The sequence below is a fragment of the Liolophura sinensis genome, chromosome 7, assembly GCF_032854445.1.
Source record: "Liolophura sinensis isolate JHLJ2023 chromosome 7, CUHK_Ljap_v2, whole genome shotgun sequence".
NCBI lineage: Eukaryota > Metazoa > Mollusca > Polyplacophora > Chitonida > Chitonidae > Liolophura > Liolophura sinensis.
The window spans coordinates 13,145,723-13,164,570 of NC_088301.1; the positions used below are offsets into that span (position 1 = coordinate 13,145,723).

General features: G+C 38.9%; 1 protein-coding gene across 1 annotated transcript in view; it reads left to right on the plus strand.

Annotated features, from left to right (window-relative positions):
• Positions 1-13,431, plus strand: part of LOC135470408 (phosphatidylinositol 3-kinase regulatory subunit alpha-like) — a 106,574-nt gene extending 93,143 nt beyond the window's left edge. The window contains 18 exon segments of the mRNA XM_064749330.1: positions 389-443; positions 1,986-2,102; positions 2,460-2,558; positions 2,761-2,871; positions 4,969-5,046; positions 5,541-5,672; positions 6,640-6,850; positions 7,129-7,220; positions 7,901-8,021; positions 8,191-8,283; positions 9,044-9,224; positions 9,819-9,947; positions 10,219-10,337; positions 10,769-10,860; positions 10,863-10,944; positions 11,203-11,274; positions 11,691-11,831; positions 12,053-13,431. Of these exon segments, the coding sequence (XP_064605400.1) occupies positions 389-443; positions 1,986-2,102; positions 2,460-2,558; positions 2,761-2,871; positions 4,969-5,046; positions 5,541-5,672; positions 6,640-6,850; positions 7,129-7,220; positions 7,901-8,021; positions 8,191-8,283; positions 9,044-9,224; positions 9,819-9,947; positions 10,219-10,337; positions 10,769-10,860; positions 10,863-10,944; positions 11,203-11,274; positions 11,691-11,831; positions 12,053-12,269 (2,142 nt within the window). The 3' untranslated portion in view covers positions 12,270-13,431.
• Positions 13,432-18,848: the final 5,417 nt, after the last annotated feature.

An 18,848-nucleotide genomic window follows, 5' to 3' on the forward strand; every position in this document is an offset into this window, starting at 1 on the left:
ATGGCATCTTTATGTCTATATGAAAATGGCAGCTGTACTTTAAGTGGAATGTTCAGTGTTTTGTCTGCTATGCATTAGTGTTCTAAATACTTGTGAACCCATGCTGGCAAATTTGAAGAGGTTGTTGGAAGACATTTGTGGAAGAATCTCTCAGGAATCTTTGTAAAATAGACCAGATTGAGTAGGGCTGGGCTGAACTGGACTGGACTGGATTGGACTTTTATGTGCATGGGGAATAAGAGCCCTACCCCCCCAAACCATCAGCCTGGCTTTAGTACTTCACCACACAGGGCAGATAACAGTGTAACACTGACCGCTGCTTGACCCCTCTCAGCAGCTTTTTTTCTCTTCTCTCATCTCTCTCTCTCTCCCTCTCCCTCTTTTACAGAGACCCTATTCAACATGTCTTCCACCACCAGGCCAGTGTATAGACCCAATGGAAGGTATGTACATGCAAAAACAATGCCCCTGCCTTTGACCTTTGCGCACCCTTTTTGTGAACAGAATTTTTAGACCACTTCTAGGGAAGAGTTTATTTACACAGTAGATGCAGACTGAAAACACTCACACATTTCCCATTTCCTCTTGAAAGCGCATGTATTCACAGATCAGGTCACGGTCACAGTCTGCAGAAAATTAAACTGGACAACTTCACCCGATTATTTTTAAGTACCTAGTGTGGCTGCCCTCTTGAAGATTAATACCTGTATGAGTATCCACCTGGCTTTAGGCAGTGTTTATTAATGTTAGAATATTTGTTTTCTTTTTGTTCTCGATCTTTCTCTTGACATGTTGGTGTGACGCACGCAGTGTTGATTTAGTTATATGTGCACCTCCCAGGCTGAAACAACAAAAATTACCTGCTTTACATCCCTGTTGTATTCAGATCAGATTTGTTATCTGTAATTAAATCGTGACAACTCAGGTGGTTGGTATTCTGTAGATGATGTTGTGTGTAGAGATGGATAAAAGTTTGTCAACAATTGTATGGGTTTAGAATACCTAATGTCAGCTCTTAGTTACAGCTTAAAAGGGGGAGGTAATCCATTCTAGAAAGCACCACTTGGCCAGGAGGTTGTGAACTCTGCCAGACAATCCCCAGCTGTCAACAAATGATACACCCAGTGGCATTGGTCACTAGAGCAAAAGTGCTGTCCACCTATTGGTCCCTCTCTTCACTGGTGACCTAGTCTCTGATAGGTTGGCCTGACCTTTGATGATATGACCCAGTGCCCTACTGCTAAAAATTTTGATGGATTTTCCCTACCAAGTTGAAAACTTTGTATTGTATTACCATTTGCTTAGGGTAAAGGCAGATATACATGTAGTACACCCATCCCCATCTCTCTCCACACCCTCTCAATATCATGCACCCCACGTTCTCGTACAAATTGTGTGTCCTTCTTAAAGAAGTTTAAGATTCCAGTGCTATCTATGGCTGTCATCCAGCAATTTAACACGCACTCCCGTTTCCAATTATCCATTCTTTACCAAGAAGCAGAGCTGCTCTAATTGGTGGCTCATCTGTATCAAGGCATGAGAACTATATACACACCACATATGCAGAAGTAGTGGAGTCTTTCTCCCAGTATTGTGCTAGAGGATGCGAGTTGGCTGTGTGGCTAGATCTTATGGGCCCTTCATTCCCATTTCACTAATTAATTTGGTAATTAATCGCCAAACTGAAGTATTTATTTAATGGGTGTTTAATACTGCAATACAGAATACCACGCTTACTTTAATTCTTTTAATCTTTTTTTCATGTTCACAAGTTGTTATTTTGATTCAAAAAAAACCCGATGTAATTTTGTCTCCAACATCAAGTTACCAAGTGACCTAAAACAACTGTCTATTTCATATGGAAAATGGTTGAGGAATGAGGGTATGGGACAACAATCTGATTCTTCAGGTGAAACCCAGCAAGAATGGTTTTTTTCTTTCGATGCACGGTGCATGTAGGAATGTATGTCTTTTCTCTTTTCCAGGAACCTGTGGTCCGACCAACCATAATTTTGTAGAGTACAGTTTTTCATCGCTACAGCGTTGCCACTTGTGTGATAAGTTCTTGTATGGCCTCATGAGACAAGGTTTACAGTGCAGGGGTATGTTGCTCATAATGAATGTTTTCGTTATCAGCTTTCTTACAATGACCAGTATCCGGTTTCCTCCTTCCATAATGCTGACCGTCTTGGTAGAAGTGAAATATTGTGGAGGATGGCGGAAAACACCATTCAAATAAATATATGAATAAATCAGTGACTAGTGGAGGTGGTAATACATACAGTCACTTTATCTAATTTTTTTTTAATACTCAATAACTGTACATGTACTGCTCATAATAGTATCCTTTTCTGTTGGGGCCCATTTATGTAAAGAAAAAATGATATTTTTTTTTATAGGATTTCTTTGAACTCTGACATGGCTGTCTTTGTGAAAACACTTATTGTTACCTTTTACAGAATGTGGGCTCTGTTGCCACAGAGTATGTTCAACAACAAAACCAGCAGATTGCAGCTTCCCGAAATTCGAAAGACTGCGGCGTTCAAGCTTCTCTCAAAGTATGGAAAACATTTGGCTATTAATTGAACATATAACAAGTACAAGATTAAAGTGTTTAATAAGTTTTTTTAATGTGTATGTAAATTCGTAATGTTTTATGGGCTTTTTTTGTCAGAGATGTTTTTATTTATGTGTATCAAAATGTTTGACTTATTTGTACAAAATCCCCTTTATAGCCCTAACTTGAGTTTCTTGTTTTAGATGCTGTTTTCGGCATGGAATTGTCAGAAAGCTTGTCAGCATCCAACCAGGAGGCTCCTGTCGTTATTCAGAAGTGTGTGGAACAAATCGAATCCTGGTGCTCAGAACACAGTGAGTAGTGGTTATATTAAACAGCTGCTGTTATTTGATCTAAAACTTGTCCATGACTGAGTTACTGTATATCACCTAAAATTTAACATTTTTATTTAGACACATTTTGCTTTGCTTCTGATTGATACATCCACTTCAGAGTTTTTTTGTGAAGTGTGATCAATGTTTTATCAGAAAAAGAAATGTGTTGGCAGTGGGTGTCATCTTAAGGCCTTCGATGCTTCTGAAAGTGCATTTTAACATACCAAAACTAAGGTGAAATGCACAACTGACTTTGCTTTGAGAGTTCTGTTTGTGTTTTGAGTTGGTTTTGAAGTATTTTGAGTAGATTTTGTTGTGATTTTTTACAGTTCAGAAGGATCAAAGTTTAGGGTATCTCATGATCGTTGCAGGGAAGTAATGGTTGAAAGGTCAAGCTTTCTAATTGAGAGTGCCTGAACAGCAGTACTAAGGGTAGAAGATTTTGCTGGAGAAAAAAAGCCTAGCTGAACTTCTTTTTGAAGTTCACAAACTGGTGACTTTTTCACATTGCTTTGAACTTTGAAGTCAGTTCATTTATCTCAAAGTGAATATATCAATCACCTGCAGAGGTTAACGAAGTCAGGTGGACCGTTAGCGAGCAGCAGGTGTCCCCCTCATGTTCCCCTGGGTGATAAGCAGAGCCAGAGAAGGTGTCCAGTAACAGGAACAACCAGTGGCTAAACCCACACACACTGGTTAAATTAAGCTGTTCTAAAACCTGTTTCTGTGGAGAGCCTCAGGCCAAACCTTTAGACTAGATACAATTTAGGATTTAATTACTTAAGCCTCACCTCGGTCAGTAATGGACATTTAAAGTCTCTCTGTTAGTGGTTCATTATTTATAGGCAGGTGTGAAACCTAGGCTTGAGGCACAATTAGTCTTGATTGAATCAGTGTGGTTTAGGGTCTATGAATGAAAGTGAAATCTGGTCCTACACAGTGTAGTAATGTATTTCAGCAGGAGAACATGATTGGACTGTCTCTCCATTTATGTGGGGTTTTTTTGTTTTTTTTGTTGTTTTGGTAGTAATGCTCTAAAAACCTTCAAACATGATCATAAAAACCTTCAGAATTTTTAGTCTGCCAGAATATTTCACACAAGATTCTGTGGAAAAGAAATATTTGTAAAATTAAAGAAAAAGTTCCGAAACATAATTTGCAACCATCATGCAAAGATTACAAAGTTCTCTCCCTTGAAAGAAGAAAAAGCTATTAAATAGGATTTGAATCTGATTTGTTTATTTATGCTGTAATAAGTTGATGCCAACAGTTGTGAATGAATAAATGCTGGATTATGGCTTAACGCCATATTACCTAAAGTATTACATATCCACTACTACTTTGGCACTGACAGCTGTGCTAGTCTGCCTTCTGTAAGGCAACACCTTGTTCCTGAACTCCCCTGGGGTTACATGATTGGCTCTGACTTCTTATTTCTCCTGAGTGACTACCCCCAGGGGATTGATTGGAGAGTGGGGGGGAGCCAATTAAGTCACCCACTGGTGCAGTGAAATGTAACCTGTCTGTAATATTAGGAGGTCTTAATGAGGCCTAGTGGTCATTGGATGGATAGTCCACTTATACATTTGTTCATTTAACAGCCTAACACTTCTGTAGCTTCATTTCTGTTGTACAGTAGCTCTTGGGTAAGATGTTGGCTTATAGCTTGAGGCAAATGGCAGGCCCCAGGATCATGAAGCTGTCTTTTTAAACTTCAGTCAAACTTGGTCTTAAATTCAAAATAGTATACTGTGGTAAAATTGTGATTTACCTTAGGAATATTTCAGTACCCAAAGTTAATTCTTCATGATAAGATCCAATATTAGTGATTAGGTTCAAGTTCAGAAATGAATACCACGTGTTAAGACTAAGTCTGACCTCTAGGACAGCATCTTGACCCAGAGGGCAGATCATGAATTCAGTAATTTGCTTATTTCTGTTTTTATAGTTTGGGGAGATATACATGTAACCTGGGGGAACTCTCTTTCTCGTGTGTGTGTGTGTACATTTTATTGCGATGTTCATTGAATTTCTTCAGTATGTTAAATGTTGTTTTTATTTCTGTTTTCCATGAAGCTGCGGACGCCTTCAACATCTATCGCTTCTCAGCTCCAACCGAAGCCATAAACCAGATCAAGGCTGCCTTCAACCAGAGTGAGTATACATCACATGCTGCTTTCATGTGGTAAATCCTCAAAATCAGTGGCGTACATGGGAAGGTTTTCCAGCAACCTGCTGAATCACGCTTGTGGGCTTCCCCCTGAACCCTGACTGAATTCCTCCCATTGTAATGCTGGCCTCTGTTGTAGAAATGAAATATTCTTGAGTACGGCATAAAACACCAATCGAATAAATTAATCAAAATCCATGTCTCTGCGAGGAAAACTGGGTACATGTAATTCTGATTCTCATAAATGTTTCCCAAATGAAAGGTTCAAGTATGCCGATGCATTTTCATAAAGTATTTAATTTGAAGTAGAAGAAAAAAAAATGACCAGACATCACTTGTCTTGGGCAAAACCTGGAGGAATACTTGTGAGTGTAGTATTGACAGTAAATGGAAGTACATGAAACACTGACAGTTTTGCGTGTAAATTGTAACCCAATTGTATGTAGTCTCTTTAACCCTTGTGTATTCTGATTCATAGGTGATCCAGCAGAGCTTGATCTCAGTGCATATGAAGTCCATCATATAGGGGGCGCTCTTAAACGTTATCTCAGAGAGTTGCCAAACCCAGTTATCCCAGTGGAATTCTATGAACAGTTGATAGAGGCAGCAAGTAAGTAAAGCTTAGCACATACGAAAGATCATCTGCTACGTGTACAGTTTCAAGACTTGTGTGGTCACATTGTGCTTATTCTAAGTAATGCACATGTACATGATTCATCGACTTAATTTTGTTTCAACTGCAAAGGCCATGCAAGTTTTTGGTGGCCTGGTACATGTATATTAAGCGCTGTGAACAAAAGATGGCAGATCTCTTTTACAAAACTTCGTAAATCAGTTTATCGTAACTTTTCTCATAAAAGATGTCATTTTATGGTAAGATTACCGAGATAGTCATTTATGAAAAAAGCTATGAGAAATGACTTAGCAGATTTTGTGTGAAAGTGGCCTCGGGCTACTTCTTTTAAGCTGGCAATCTCCATGCTACACAAATCAGGAAGGCATTATATTTGCTCATTCATTTTGTTCAAGCACCAGTGTTCCTCAATGGATGTTGAAGTGAATGGCTTGTTAATTACGATGAACCATGATATTTTGGCTGCTTTTCAAGCCGTGCCAGCAGCCTTCCTGCCCTTCCCATCAATTGACACTGTACACAAGTGGCACCCCTTGTATATACACCCACATGTATATTGCCCAGCTGATTATGAACACTCAAGCTGGCCATGACGCTGTAGATTCTCCCACTCTCACTGCTAATGAGGCCTTGATGACAAAAATAAGCAGTCGTTCACGCTTGTGCACCCCTTTATGCACTGTAACATCAGTTGAAGTCTTCAAACAATCTAGTGTGCATATCTGTTCACTGCATGTGAGAAAGTTTGTTAGTAACTTGCCAAAGTTTGGTGGTTTACTCTAATTGGTAGTTAATTCAACTATTGATAGGCTTTGTCATGGTTACTCTGTATTTTGTTGAACTTATTTGTTTGAGCATTTTTGTTAATTCCCTAAGTACTTTGTTCTGAATAAAGACATTTACGTATTGTGTTTTTTTTTTTTCTTTCTTTCTTTTATTTTAGGACGGAAAAACGAGACCGGTATTGTGGAAATCTGTAACAAACTCCCAACAGCACACAGAAAAACTCTGCTGTTCCTCATTGACCATTTTGTTCGCTTGTGGCGCATGTGGTACCAAAATCACCGTGACAACCAAGCCGAAGCGTACAAGCTCGACAGGCTTTCGCATGTATTTTGTCATATCCTTCTCCGGCCACCATGGGAGAACATCATGTGAGTTTGATAGAACCTTCATATAGACATCAGTCCTGAAGCCTAACCTCTTTCTGACTTCAAAAGAATTTCATGAGATTCGTTTTTTTTTCTCCTGTATATATCTCTTCCCCTGTTCATGGAATGACGCATGTCCAGAAAAGTATACATGTAGGTCAGCAAAGTTTCATTTGACGTCAGTGTAGTAAATGATCTTAGAGATAACAAAGGTTTTGTAAATACTGAGTGATCAATGGCCAATTCATTTGATGGAAATTTGTGTTGTCTTCATATTTCAGTGATATAATCAACAATACCCAACTCCAGGTGGACATTTTTGAGGCTTTGATGAAAAGAAGTTTTAGCAGTGAGAAACCTCCACCTCCGCCAAGTAAGTCTGCTATAACATTCTGTCAGGTGCTGTAGTACCAGGAGAAGATAAGTACATATTGGGTGGGGATATTGTGGGATAAAACAACAAAACATTTGAGTCTAAATCCTTTCAGACTGTTTTTACCAATTTTTGTGTTACATTTATCTTAAAGGAAGGTTTAAGGCTTGTTATTAAAGTCATACTTTTGTGTTGTATTTTTCCTTGTTTACAACACCAATAAACCGGACTACCTTCTGAATGAATGAGTATGGTATAGCGCCTCAGGTATATCGTGCCGAGGGCCTTCTTAGAAGTGAAAAATGTGGCATTTAAATCTCAGTCAGAGATTAATCTGTTAACCTGGTACCTTGTATTCAGTTGATCATTCTATTTTACCTCAGATGTTACATTGATGAGAAGACAAGTACTGTATCCCCACCTGAAGTTTGGCTTATGAAAATACACTTTCAGAGTACATAACGGCCTTAAAAGTCTACCTTTGTTACTAACACTTAGGATTCTAGGATTCTTCACAAAAAAAACCTTACACAAAGGATGAATCACTAAGAAGCCAGCAAAATGTGTCACTTGAAGAAAGCTAAACTTCAGGTGTGATGCAATGTTTGCGGGTTGTATAGTGCCTTCATTTTCTCACTTCTTCCCTCCAGTCTAACAGTTGATGTTTTCCTCTCCCACAGGGCAACCTCCTGCAGGGCGACCAACTGACCACTTTGCTGACTCGCCCCTGCCAAATTCTGCACCCACCCCCTCAGGTACCAGATTAGAAGACTGTGATTGGTACTGGGGTGATATCAGCAGGTATGTCCACATCAGTCATTTTTTTTTTCCCTTTCCTTAAGAATAATTACAGATTGATATACAGAGTAAAAAGGCATATTGTTTTGTTTTTGTAACATCCTGTCATTTTTTGAAGTCCTGTTAAATAATAATCTCAAGAATGCATTGATGGTTTCATTTTTCTTTATAGGGAAGAAGTCAATGAGCGGTTGAAAGATCAACCTGACGGGACATTTTTAGTACGGGACGCTTCAACTAAGACAGACTACACCCTGACGTTAAGGTATGTAACAACATGCTACAAACTGTACCTTGTAGATACATCTGCTCTCACTCCAGCAGTTTAAACGGTCTTAATATTTGATGAAACCCCTTTTCTTCCATCAACACTTTGCCCATATCTTTGTTATATGTTGAAAAATTAGGCGGTAAGGTGGTTTTCCATGTTCACTTCAGTTTTCTTCACCAGTTGTACTAGTCCTGGATGTTTGAGTGTAAAATTCTTGAGCATGGCACTGTGCAAGGATCAGATATATAGTAAGTGGAACCGCATGTTTGTAGAAGAGGTGGATGTGTCAGGTATTTCCAAATTTGCCAGGGTCTTTTCTGTCTCGTTCTATTTCCCACCCCTATCCTACCCCTCTTGTTGAGCCTCATCTGCCCCAGGTCATTGATTAGCTTTAGGGTCAGTCCAGTTTCTGTGTAAACAGAGCAGCATATGTAGAGGTATGCCCCCCCAAGCTGCTGAAGGTACAAATAGCTTAAACACCTGTGACATGAGGTCATGAATGGAAACTGCCAGGGGAGGGGGGGGGGTGTTTCCTGTAGCTGTAACTGTTTGTTTATTCTGTGACTTAAAATACATGACCTGTGGGTGTATATTATCTAAGATTTTTTTTCCTGGACTGTTATATACATATACCTCATGATTCCTTGAACAAATGGTAATCCCTTTGTCTACTTCCTATGCCACTGATCTACATACATACTTACATTGGTATGTCTGGGCAATCTTCAGAGGGTTTTATTTCTATTGTCTGCAGGAAAGGAGGCAGTAACAAATTGATCAGGATTTTCCACCATAACGGAAAATACGGTTTCGTGGAGCCTTACACATTCAACTCAGTGGTGGAGCTAGTGGAGTACTACAGACATAATTCGCTGGCCATCTACAACCGCACATTAGACATCAAACTAGAGTTCCCAGTGAGAAGGAAAATACCGGTAAGTCTGTGTGCTCGCATTTCTGAAATCAGTGCCTTGGCACTTAGTTTGGACATTATTTTGATTACTTGAAACGTATCAGTTGTACTACTGGATGTCAGATGGTTGTGTTCTTTGAAAAATCCTATACATGTTAACTGTCAGAGGTTAAGATGTATATTCTTTAAGAGGGCTCGGAAGATGTAGATCACATGATCACCCTAGTGTGGGTGAAAACAAAATGGTCACCCAATGTGGAAGCGTAGGGAAAATGGCCCATGTTTTCCACTCGGTCAGTGATCTGGTTGTACAAAAAACCAGCATGTAAGCTCTACAGAAGACTTATCTCGAAAGCTAGAAATTATTCAAATCAGCTTTCCTATGCTACAACATTACAAGGACTTCCTTTTTTTTCTCTTTTTCCTCGCAGTTTGTTACTAAGGAGATCACATGGTCTTTATCTTCCAGCCTCTCTTACAGAATGTCTTAATGTAAGCAGGGTATTAGTAAAGTGCTTGAGAATCACAATTGCAAAGCTATGTAAAGGTTGCCCCATTGTTCAGGTGGATGGATGGATGTTTTTAGTATTCTGATAGGTTGCAATCTTTTTTGTAGCCCCCTAGTGGTGTAGATCCGCCAGACGTGAAGGAGATGTTGAGTAAACTAAAGGAGATGAACCAGCTGTACTTACAGAGGAGTGTGGAGTACGATCGGCTATACGACCACCACTCGAAAACCGCTCAGGTAGGATTTCTCCTGTTCTGCTCGTTAACCATGTAGAGTGTGGGTCCAAATACAAAAGTATGTGTGTCTGCATGTTCATGCACATTCGATTGTTATGGCTAGTCATTTAGTGGCCAAAGGTCAGTGGTTTTCTCCAGGCCTTCTAATCTCCTCCACCCATTTCACTGTGTGCTGTCTTTCCATGTGAAATATTCTGGAATAGGGTGTTAAAAGCCAAAAAGTCAGTCAAAGCCAATAACTGTAGCTGACCATCCATGTTGCTGTTCCACAGGAGTTACAACTGAAGCACCAGGCCCTGGATGCGTTCAAGGAGACGGTGGCAGTGTTTGAGGATCAGATCTTGCTGCACGAGAAATCACACAGAGATGCGTTTCCTAATGAAATACAAAAGTAAGACAATTTTACACACATTTGCTTTATATTCTCTTTTTCATTTCTCAAAGAGCTTGTCGCAGAATTGACCTTCTGCTTGCATGGAATGGGCACGTGCTAAGGGGAAGCAATTTATCCCATGCCCTGCATTTTGTTTTCGTTGAAGCATTGCCATCTTGTTATGAAGTATATGTGTTTGTGAATAAGACGTAAAGTTGAATCAGTCAAGTTATGAGATGGTTAGGCAATATATACCCAGAATGTAAAAATTCGTGTTGATTAGCAATATCTCGGGGATGAATTCAGTTGTTTAAAATATGGATTAATGAAACTTTAATGTTGTGCAGTTATTGTGCCTTTGTACTGATGTTGTAACTGTACACCTTACAAACATTAAAATTGTTTGTTTTTGGTGTTGTATTTACATATTGTTATGTTTCATCTTGTAGGTTACACGAAAATTTTGAACTCCTGAAAACTAGGCTGATGACTATTTGCGAGAGTCGAGAGGCATTGGAATTGGAAATCCAAAAACAGTCCATTCAAATCGACAGTTTATAAGTGAAATGAATAGCACAAAACCAGAAATCAAGCGGTTATATAGGGAGAGAGAAAGATACAAGAAGTAAGTTCAGTCATAGCTAATCCTTGCAGTTCACCATAAACTTGGTCCAAAAAACGCTTCAGTTGTTCGTCATCATTCGGAATACTTCTGGAAACCAGTAAATTTAAAAGCAAGAAAGTAATTTAAACTAGTTTGTTTACCAAAAAAAAAAAAAAAAAAACCTTGTAGTTTAAATGTAGTTACTGCTGTAATCTATAATTGACATGTTTTCAGTGAACATGAATCTTTTTGCTAAATCCAAGGCTTATCTATTCACAGAATGCTTTTGGATAATGGCTATTCACAAGATCTTCTGGAAGAAATATTAGAAGGAAAGAGCACTGAGGAAAGGTATTGATTACTGAATTGATTTTACAGACTGCAACTTTTACTTTATACATTTTTCTGTATGGTGACTGTGTGTGTATGAGTGTGTGTGCCGAGAGAAGGATGCTGCAGGGACTTTCAAAATTTGTTCATCTTGTGGTAGAGATGCAACATCAGAAGAACAGGTGTCATTTGTTTTTCATTAAGGCACTAACTTGTGTGAAATAAATGCAAAGTAAAATGATTGAAAAGGTCTTGGCAATAATGTATTTCTGAAAACAGGTTTGTAACTGAAAATTTATGCTCCTACATGTTCCTTTCTTAGACTGCAGTTGTTCTCGCTTGACACATTCCCAGTTGTGTGTTTGTGCTTTTTAACAGTTACGGAGTAGCCATGTAACATATATCTGTAGAATGCCTATGTGTTTTTGTCTTGTTAGCCCTCACTGGTTGCCGCATGAAGACTCGCGGACGTGGTTAGTAGAGTGCGATCGTAATACTGCTGAGATGAAGCTGATGGGACAGAAAGATGGAACGTTCCTGATCAGGCCCAGGGATGGTGACCATGTTTTATCTATTGTGTAAGTTATCTGTCTTTTAATTAATCAAATTTACTTAATTTAAGTAATTTTTTACTGAATGAACGATTCAGTCAATGTTTAGATATGAGTGAAAAATTATGTCTGTACAACTTGGGTATTTTGACTGTTTCAATGAATAATTTGAAAAAAAAAAAAGAAAATGTAAATGTTTTGGTGTGATTATTGAAAATTCTGTAACCTGTTCTGCTCCTATGTTTCAGGGTACGGGGGCAGGTAGGACACTGTAAGATCTACAAGCGAGAGACGGGCTATGGGTTTGCAGACCCATACTTCATACACAGATCATTGGTTGACCTTGTCGTTCACTACAGTCAAACCTCGCTGGCAGAACACAACGAGAGCCTTGACCTGAAGCTAAGCTACCCTGTCAATTATTATGCGCAGGATGACAACATCTACACTCGCATGCAGCATTGATGAGCCAACAGCCTGGAGGTTTTCAAACACAATGTCTGAACCACACAAGATTAGTAGGTTGACCAGTTCCAGGGTGAGTGAATAGGGCTGAGTCACGTTGTTCAGGGGCATGCAACTTGTTAGCGGCTGGTGTGTGTGGTCAGAGTACAACTTACAGCCAGCTGGCCTGCTCGGCAGAATAGAGCTTACAGCCAGTTAGCCTTCTCGGCAGAATACAGCTTACAGCCAGTTGGCCTCCTCGGCAGAATACAGCTTACATCCAGTTGGCCTTATCAGTAGAATATAGCTTGCATCCAGTTGGCCTGCTTGGCAGAATACAGCTTAGTCAGTTGGCCTTCACAGCAGAATACAGCTTACAGCCAGTTGGCCTCCTCGGCAGAATACAGCTTACAGCCAGTTGGCCTCCTCGGCAGAATACAAGTTACAGCCAGCTTGCCTGCTCTGCAAAATACAGATTTCAGCCAGTTGGCCTCTTTGACAGAATACAAGTTACAGCCAGTTGGAAAGTGGTTCTAATGCTGAAGACCCCAAGGACAGCTGGACTTGGTTCCTGGTAGACGTGGCTTCAAACAGATCGTGACAGACAAGTCCACTGTTGAAGAGCCTTCTAGCCACTAGATTGTAAGTCTGTACGCACAGCATTCAAACCTAACTGGTAGAAACGTCTACCGTAGACTGTCTTCAGATGCTGGCAGACATATTTTACCACATGTTGCTCATTTGAACACTACCAAATTTTATAGTATATGACTATATGTATACTATATTGTCTTGTGATATCATCATATTGACTGAGACGTTCACTTAGGTGACTCGTGAAGTGTTCAAATAAAAACGTTGTTTCCAAATTAAACACTGCGTCCAATCAAGACTGTGCTTTAATAATACAGAAGAAAAGGAAATCTTAGCTGATGTTGTGAGGACAGCATCACTATGGTGATATCAAGTCAGTGCCAGATTCTTTTTAAGCAAGTGCAATTGTCATATATGTAAATAGCTTCATTTGTGGATAGACTTGACTAAGAACCTACAGTTGTACAGGTTATATGTACAAATGTTAAAGAAACTGTAGATATGGTTCATTGCGATGTCTGAATAGTTAAAGCTGAAGGATTGATAGAGCTGGAATGCTCCATTCCCCCCTTTTTTCTTTTTTTTTTTTTTTTAAAAAATTATTTGTATTTTGCTTCACTTGTTGATACAAATGCACAATGAATTTACATTGCCTGAATTTCGAGAAGAAACCTTTGGTGGTGTTCAAAGCTTTAATCCTAGCATGAAAGGCTACCTGTACTAGGTAATGAGAAGTTCTTGGATGTCATCATTTTCTTAATAGCACATAATATTTGTAGATATACAAACTCAGTGTTTAACTTGAATCAAATTATTCTTTTAAAATTGACCAACGATTTCTTGTTGACCTTTGTGATTGAGGTACAAAACAGTCCCAGAAAAGCAACTTGTAAAACTTCCTTAATTATGTGATAATCGGGTCCAAGTTAATGTCTGTTACACGCTATATTTCTTAAAAGCCATTCTCACCATCATCCTTGGTCTTACTACAAGTATGTACATGCACCTGCTCTGTGATTTACATGTACATGTAACTTCCCTGTGCTATATTTCGACCTGCCTTATTAGTTTTGGCTGTCATAGTACCAGATTTTGTCAAGGTCACAGGACAAAAATGCTGAGATTTTTATTCTTTCTCTTCTGCATATTTTAGACAAGGTTCGCTACATGTTTTGAAGTAAACTAGGCTGAGTACAGTTGACCTTGTAGCCATAGAAATCTTCTTATGTTAAATGAAAACTTTCGTACACTTTGTGAGCTATCCAGTTAATCTATAGGTTTCTCAGCCATCTTTTCATTTTGCATAATTTGAGATATGCAAAATCTTTGAAAACATGAATTACCCTGTGACATTAGCTTTGAAAGCTTTGAAATATGTCAGAAATTTATAATAGCATTCTCTCTATGCTAGGGGTAATTGACTAGTGCTGAAATTACAAGTTTTGTGATATTATATTAAATTATTGTGGTCCAGTATAAAATTTTTTTCTTGTGTTCTTGATCCTGTGCATATCTACATCTTCTTTTTTTTTTTTTTTTTTTTTTTTCCCCTCCCCAAAATAATCTGTATGGGAACAATTGGTAAATATGTACATAAGGTAAATATTTACTTTGTATACCATTGTGTTCCTGTACAACCAAGTTATACAGTTGTTTGTGTGTAGTGTAGTGTAGTACATGACCATGGCATGTGGGAGGTTTTACCCCTGTTATCTCCAGGCAATACTGATTCTTTATGCTTTTTTTTTCAAGCCTCGCTGTCACATTTCAGATTGCTTACTTCTGAACTGGACACTTAGTAGCTCTTGAAGCAGATATTTGTATTTTTGTACGTCCTGTTTTGATTGTGAAATATAGTCATAATTTTCATCTGGCTGGTTAATAACTTGCCTGTGCATCCATGATATACTGAATTGAGAGGCCATTGTCACAAAAAGCACATAGCCATCCATACATGTAGTTACCGTGGCAACAGCAGTGGATGCCATGATTGTTACATGTGTGCAAAGTTGTGTACTTTTGTGAAAAAGAGCCCCTGAACACAGAAAAGAACTACAAATGAGCTGCCTAAAATGGAAAACTGTCTCGTGAAACCCAGAAGGGAGTTGATTTTTTGCAGCCAAACTACATATTCATGTATCAGCAGGTTGTACCAATTTGTATGCTGTCTTCAATTCATATTTTCATTGTGTCATTTGTACATAGAATGCGCATCTTGTTATCCAATCATGCCATAATACAAACCAATCAGGATAGACCTTATGTGATATGCCATCATCTGATTGGATGTTTGACCTTCATAATGTATATATTGGCATTTTTCATTGGCTGCTCATCTTCAGCATAGTTCCTGAGCCTAGCTTCCTTGTATGAGTACTGTTTGAGATTGGGGAAACACAAGGAAGGGCTGGCATATATTGACATGAATGATTATTTGTGCAAGAGATTTGTGAACAGCTGATTCAGTTCTACACAAAAAATTTTACAAATGTCTCAGTGGGTATTATTTTAGTGACATTACATCAATGAAATAGCCTTGTTGAAGCCCATAAAAGAATAAAAACATGACTATATTGATGTTAAACTATAACTGTGTGGTCTTATTTCTTTTCTATAAGGTGAAATCTGAAGAATGGCAGTGTAAACGAGCGCCAAACAACTTTTATTTTTTAACTTTTGCTGGACCACCTTCCACAAAGCAATCTTATTCTACATGTACCTGTGTGATATAGGTTGTGACCAAATGTACCTGTGTGATATAGGTTGATTGTGACCAAATGTACTGCGTGATATAGGTTGTGACCACATGTACCTGTGTGATATAGGTTGATTGTGACCACATGTACCTGTGTGATATAGGTTGATTGTGACCACATGTACCTGTGTGATGTAGGTTGATTGTGACCACATGTACCTGCGTGATATCGGTTGATTGTGACCACATGTACCTGTGTGATATCGGTTGATTGTGACCACATGTACCTGCGTGATATCGGTTGATTGTGACCACATGTACCTGCGTGATATCGGTTGATTGTGACCACATGTACCTGCGTGATATCGGTTGATTGTGACCACATGTACCTGCGTGATATCGGTTGATTGTGACCACATGTACCTGCGTGGTGTAGGTTGATTGTGACCACGTACCCGTGTGATATCGGTTGATTGTGACCACATGTACCCGAGTGATTTAGGTTGATTGTGGCCACATGTACCTGTGTGATATAGGTTGATTGTGACCACATGTATCTGCGTGGTGTAGGTTGATTGTGACCACATGTACCTGCGTGGTGTAGGTTGATTGTGACCACATGTACCTGTGTGATATAGGTTGATTGTGACCACATGTACCTGTGTGATATAGGTTGATTGTGACCACATGTACCTGTATGGTGTAGGTTGATTGTAACTACATGTACAACATCTATAGTAAACATATGTGGTGGGTGGTGGTAGTACAGCACATTGACCCTAGAGCCTCTCACCAATGTGGTAGCTGCGAGTTCAAGTCTAGCTCTTGCTGGTTTCCTCTCCAGTTGTACTTGGGAAGGTCTGTCAGCAATCATTGGAAGGTCGTGGTTTCCTTCCACCATAATACTGTCAAATATTTGTGTATTGACTGTGTGGTCTCGTTCGTTCTCTTGTTGTTAAACTCAATCACTGCAAGAAAACAATGATCAGACTGTTGTAACAGTGAAATATTCTTGTAGGACGTTAAACACAAGAGTGGCAAATAAGTAAGTAAACCTTTACAATGTTGAGTTCATGGGTATTACATTGAATTTCAATTTGTGGAACAGGGCCTTGACAAGGGCATATATTTTTTATAAAGCGAAATCCTGCGCACTTGTTGCTGCCTCACTTGGTGCTCAGCACTGAGAGGTTGGAGAAAGGAAACCAGACTGGATGGCCTGGTGTCAGTATAATGTGGCTGGGCAGGGTGTCATGTCTGGTGTCTTTAGCATGATACTTCATTGACAGAACCACTTTGGCAGCATGAACCCACCATGCCTCAAGAACTCACAGTACATGTACACAAACCTGATGACTCCTCATCGTCATGACTGAAAAATTGTCAAGCCTGACTACGAAACCCAGGTATGCACACACATATATATATACATACATACAATAACAGTCTCCATCAAAACCATGCCATGGAACTGCTAGAGACTGAAGCATGATGGGCTTTGTAACTGGAATTACTGAACTGAAAACACTGAAATTGCCTTGGGCTCCATCCCAACTGATTGCTGTATATATATATGTTAACAACTTGAAGAAAATGTGGCACCATCCATGAACAGCTTAAAAATGACACACCCAATTTCCTCAAACTTTTCATATATAAAGGAGCAACGTTCAGTACAGTTTATGCCCATGTTTAAGGTGTTTTTGGTGACAAATCTTCATTGGTTGGACTGGCCAATTTCAGGGCTTTCATCAGTCTACACAGGATAGTGCTCTCAGAATATGCTTGAATAAACTGCTTGCAAACATGCGGAAAGGTTGAAGAATTACAGTATGCTGTATTATTAGGCCTCGTCCTCATAGTACACAGAATAGTTTAAAGCTTCAGCATTTCTCAAAGCAGGCCATCAAACCATGTTATTTATTTATTTATTTGACTGGTGTTTGTTCAAGAATATTTCACTTTTACCATAGCGACCAGCGACCTGGTGGAAACCCATGACCATCTGCAGGTTGCTGCCAGACCTACCCACATATGGCTGGAGAGGAAGCCAGCATGAGCTTGACTTGAACTCATAGCAATCGCATTGGTGAGAGACTCCTGAGTCATTACGTTGCACTAGTGCGCCAACCGAGCCACGGAGGCCCCTCAAACCATGTGCCCAATGAGTTTCCTGCCTTAAAATCTTCAGGGTTTTGACCTAATCTGTGAAACATTTTGTGGTCTATGGACCCGAGCTGCCATAATCGTGCAGAAAAACAGTTCCGGTACCCTCATTACATATATACAGATATAGATTTTTGAGGAAATGACAAGGTCAATTGTTAAAATGTGTCGCAACATGCCTAATTAAATATTCGGGGTAAATGATATTCGGGGAAAAAATGCACTTCTAAAAGCAAATAAAATACAACTTTTTGGTTCTGAAACTTTTTTTGTAGGATATCGTCCTACATCTATTGCAAACAAATCTCCAGACCTCTCAGAATTAGGCAAAACGTTTAACTGAATAAAGAGGCTGCATATTTTTTAATCCTTACACCAATGTTATGTCAAAAATGGATTGTATTGTAACGACTAAAATATTACAATGTATTAGTTTTCATTGTAACATCATACTGTTAATTTTACTGTGTTGTCATCATGATGAGCTGGGAATGGAACATTTGAGGTCAATAAGCTGACATCAAGGTCCTGCTGACGGGTGAAGTTTGATGGTCAGTAACCACAAATGAACTCTTTAAGGCCCAAAATTAGACATTCAAATCAGTATCAAACTGTAAAATACTGTAATTCTTCAACCTTTTTGCATGTTTGCAAGGTGTTTCAAGCATATTCTGAAGGCATTCAATGCACAGGTAATTTTTTCTCAAAAAAAAATTAAAATTGTGCACAAATTGCACTGAAAGTTGCTCATATGCGGAAAGGTTGAGGGACCACCTGAAAAATCAGGTATATTGAATCATGAATATTCATATTCCTAAATTCTAGACTGACCATTATGGTTAAAACATGTCCCCCTTCTATTTTTAAGAACACAATGAAACAGATAATAATAAAAAAAATTAACTCTTTATCATAATAACATTTATTCCAATAGGGCGTCTTACAGACAAATAGGCAAATACTTCCTTCAGGACGAATCTGTAAGATGTACATTATTCAGTGTAAAACAGAAGGCCTAATCTTTAAGGACATGTACACTTAATCTTAAACTGACCTCCGACAGAATTATGAGGACGCACACAAGAATCACAAGAATTTCTTCATCATAGAAGGATGCTACTGATAAACAAAAACAAATTTTCATA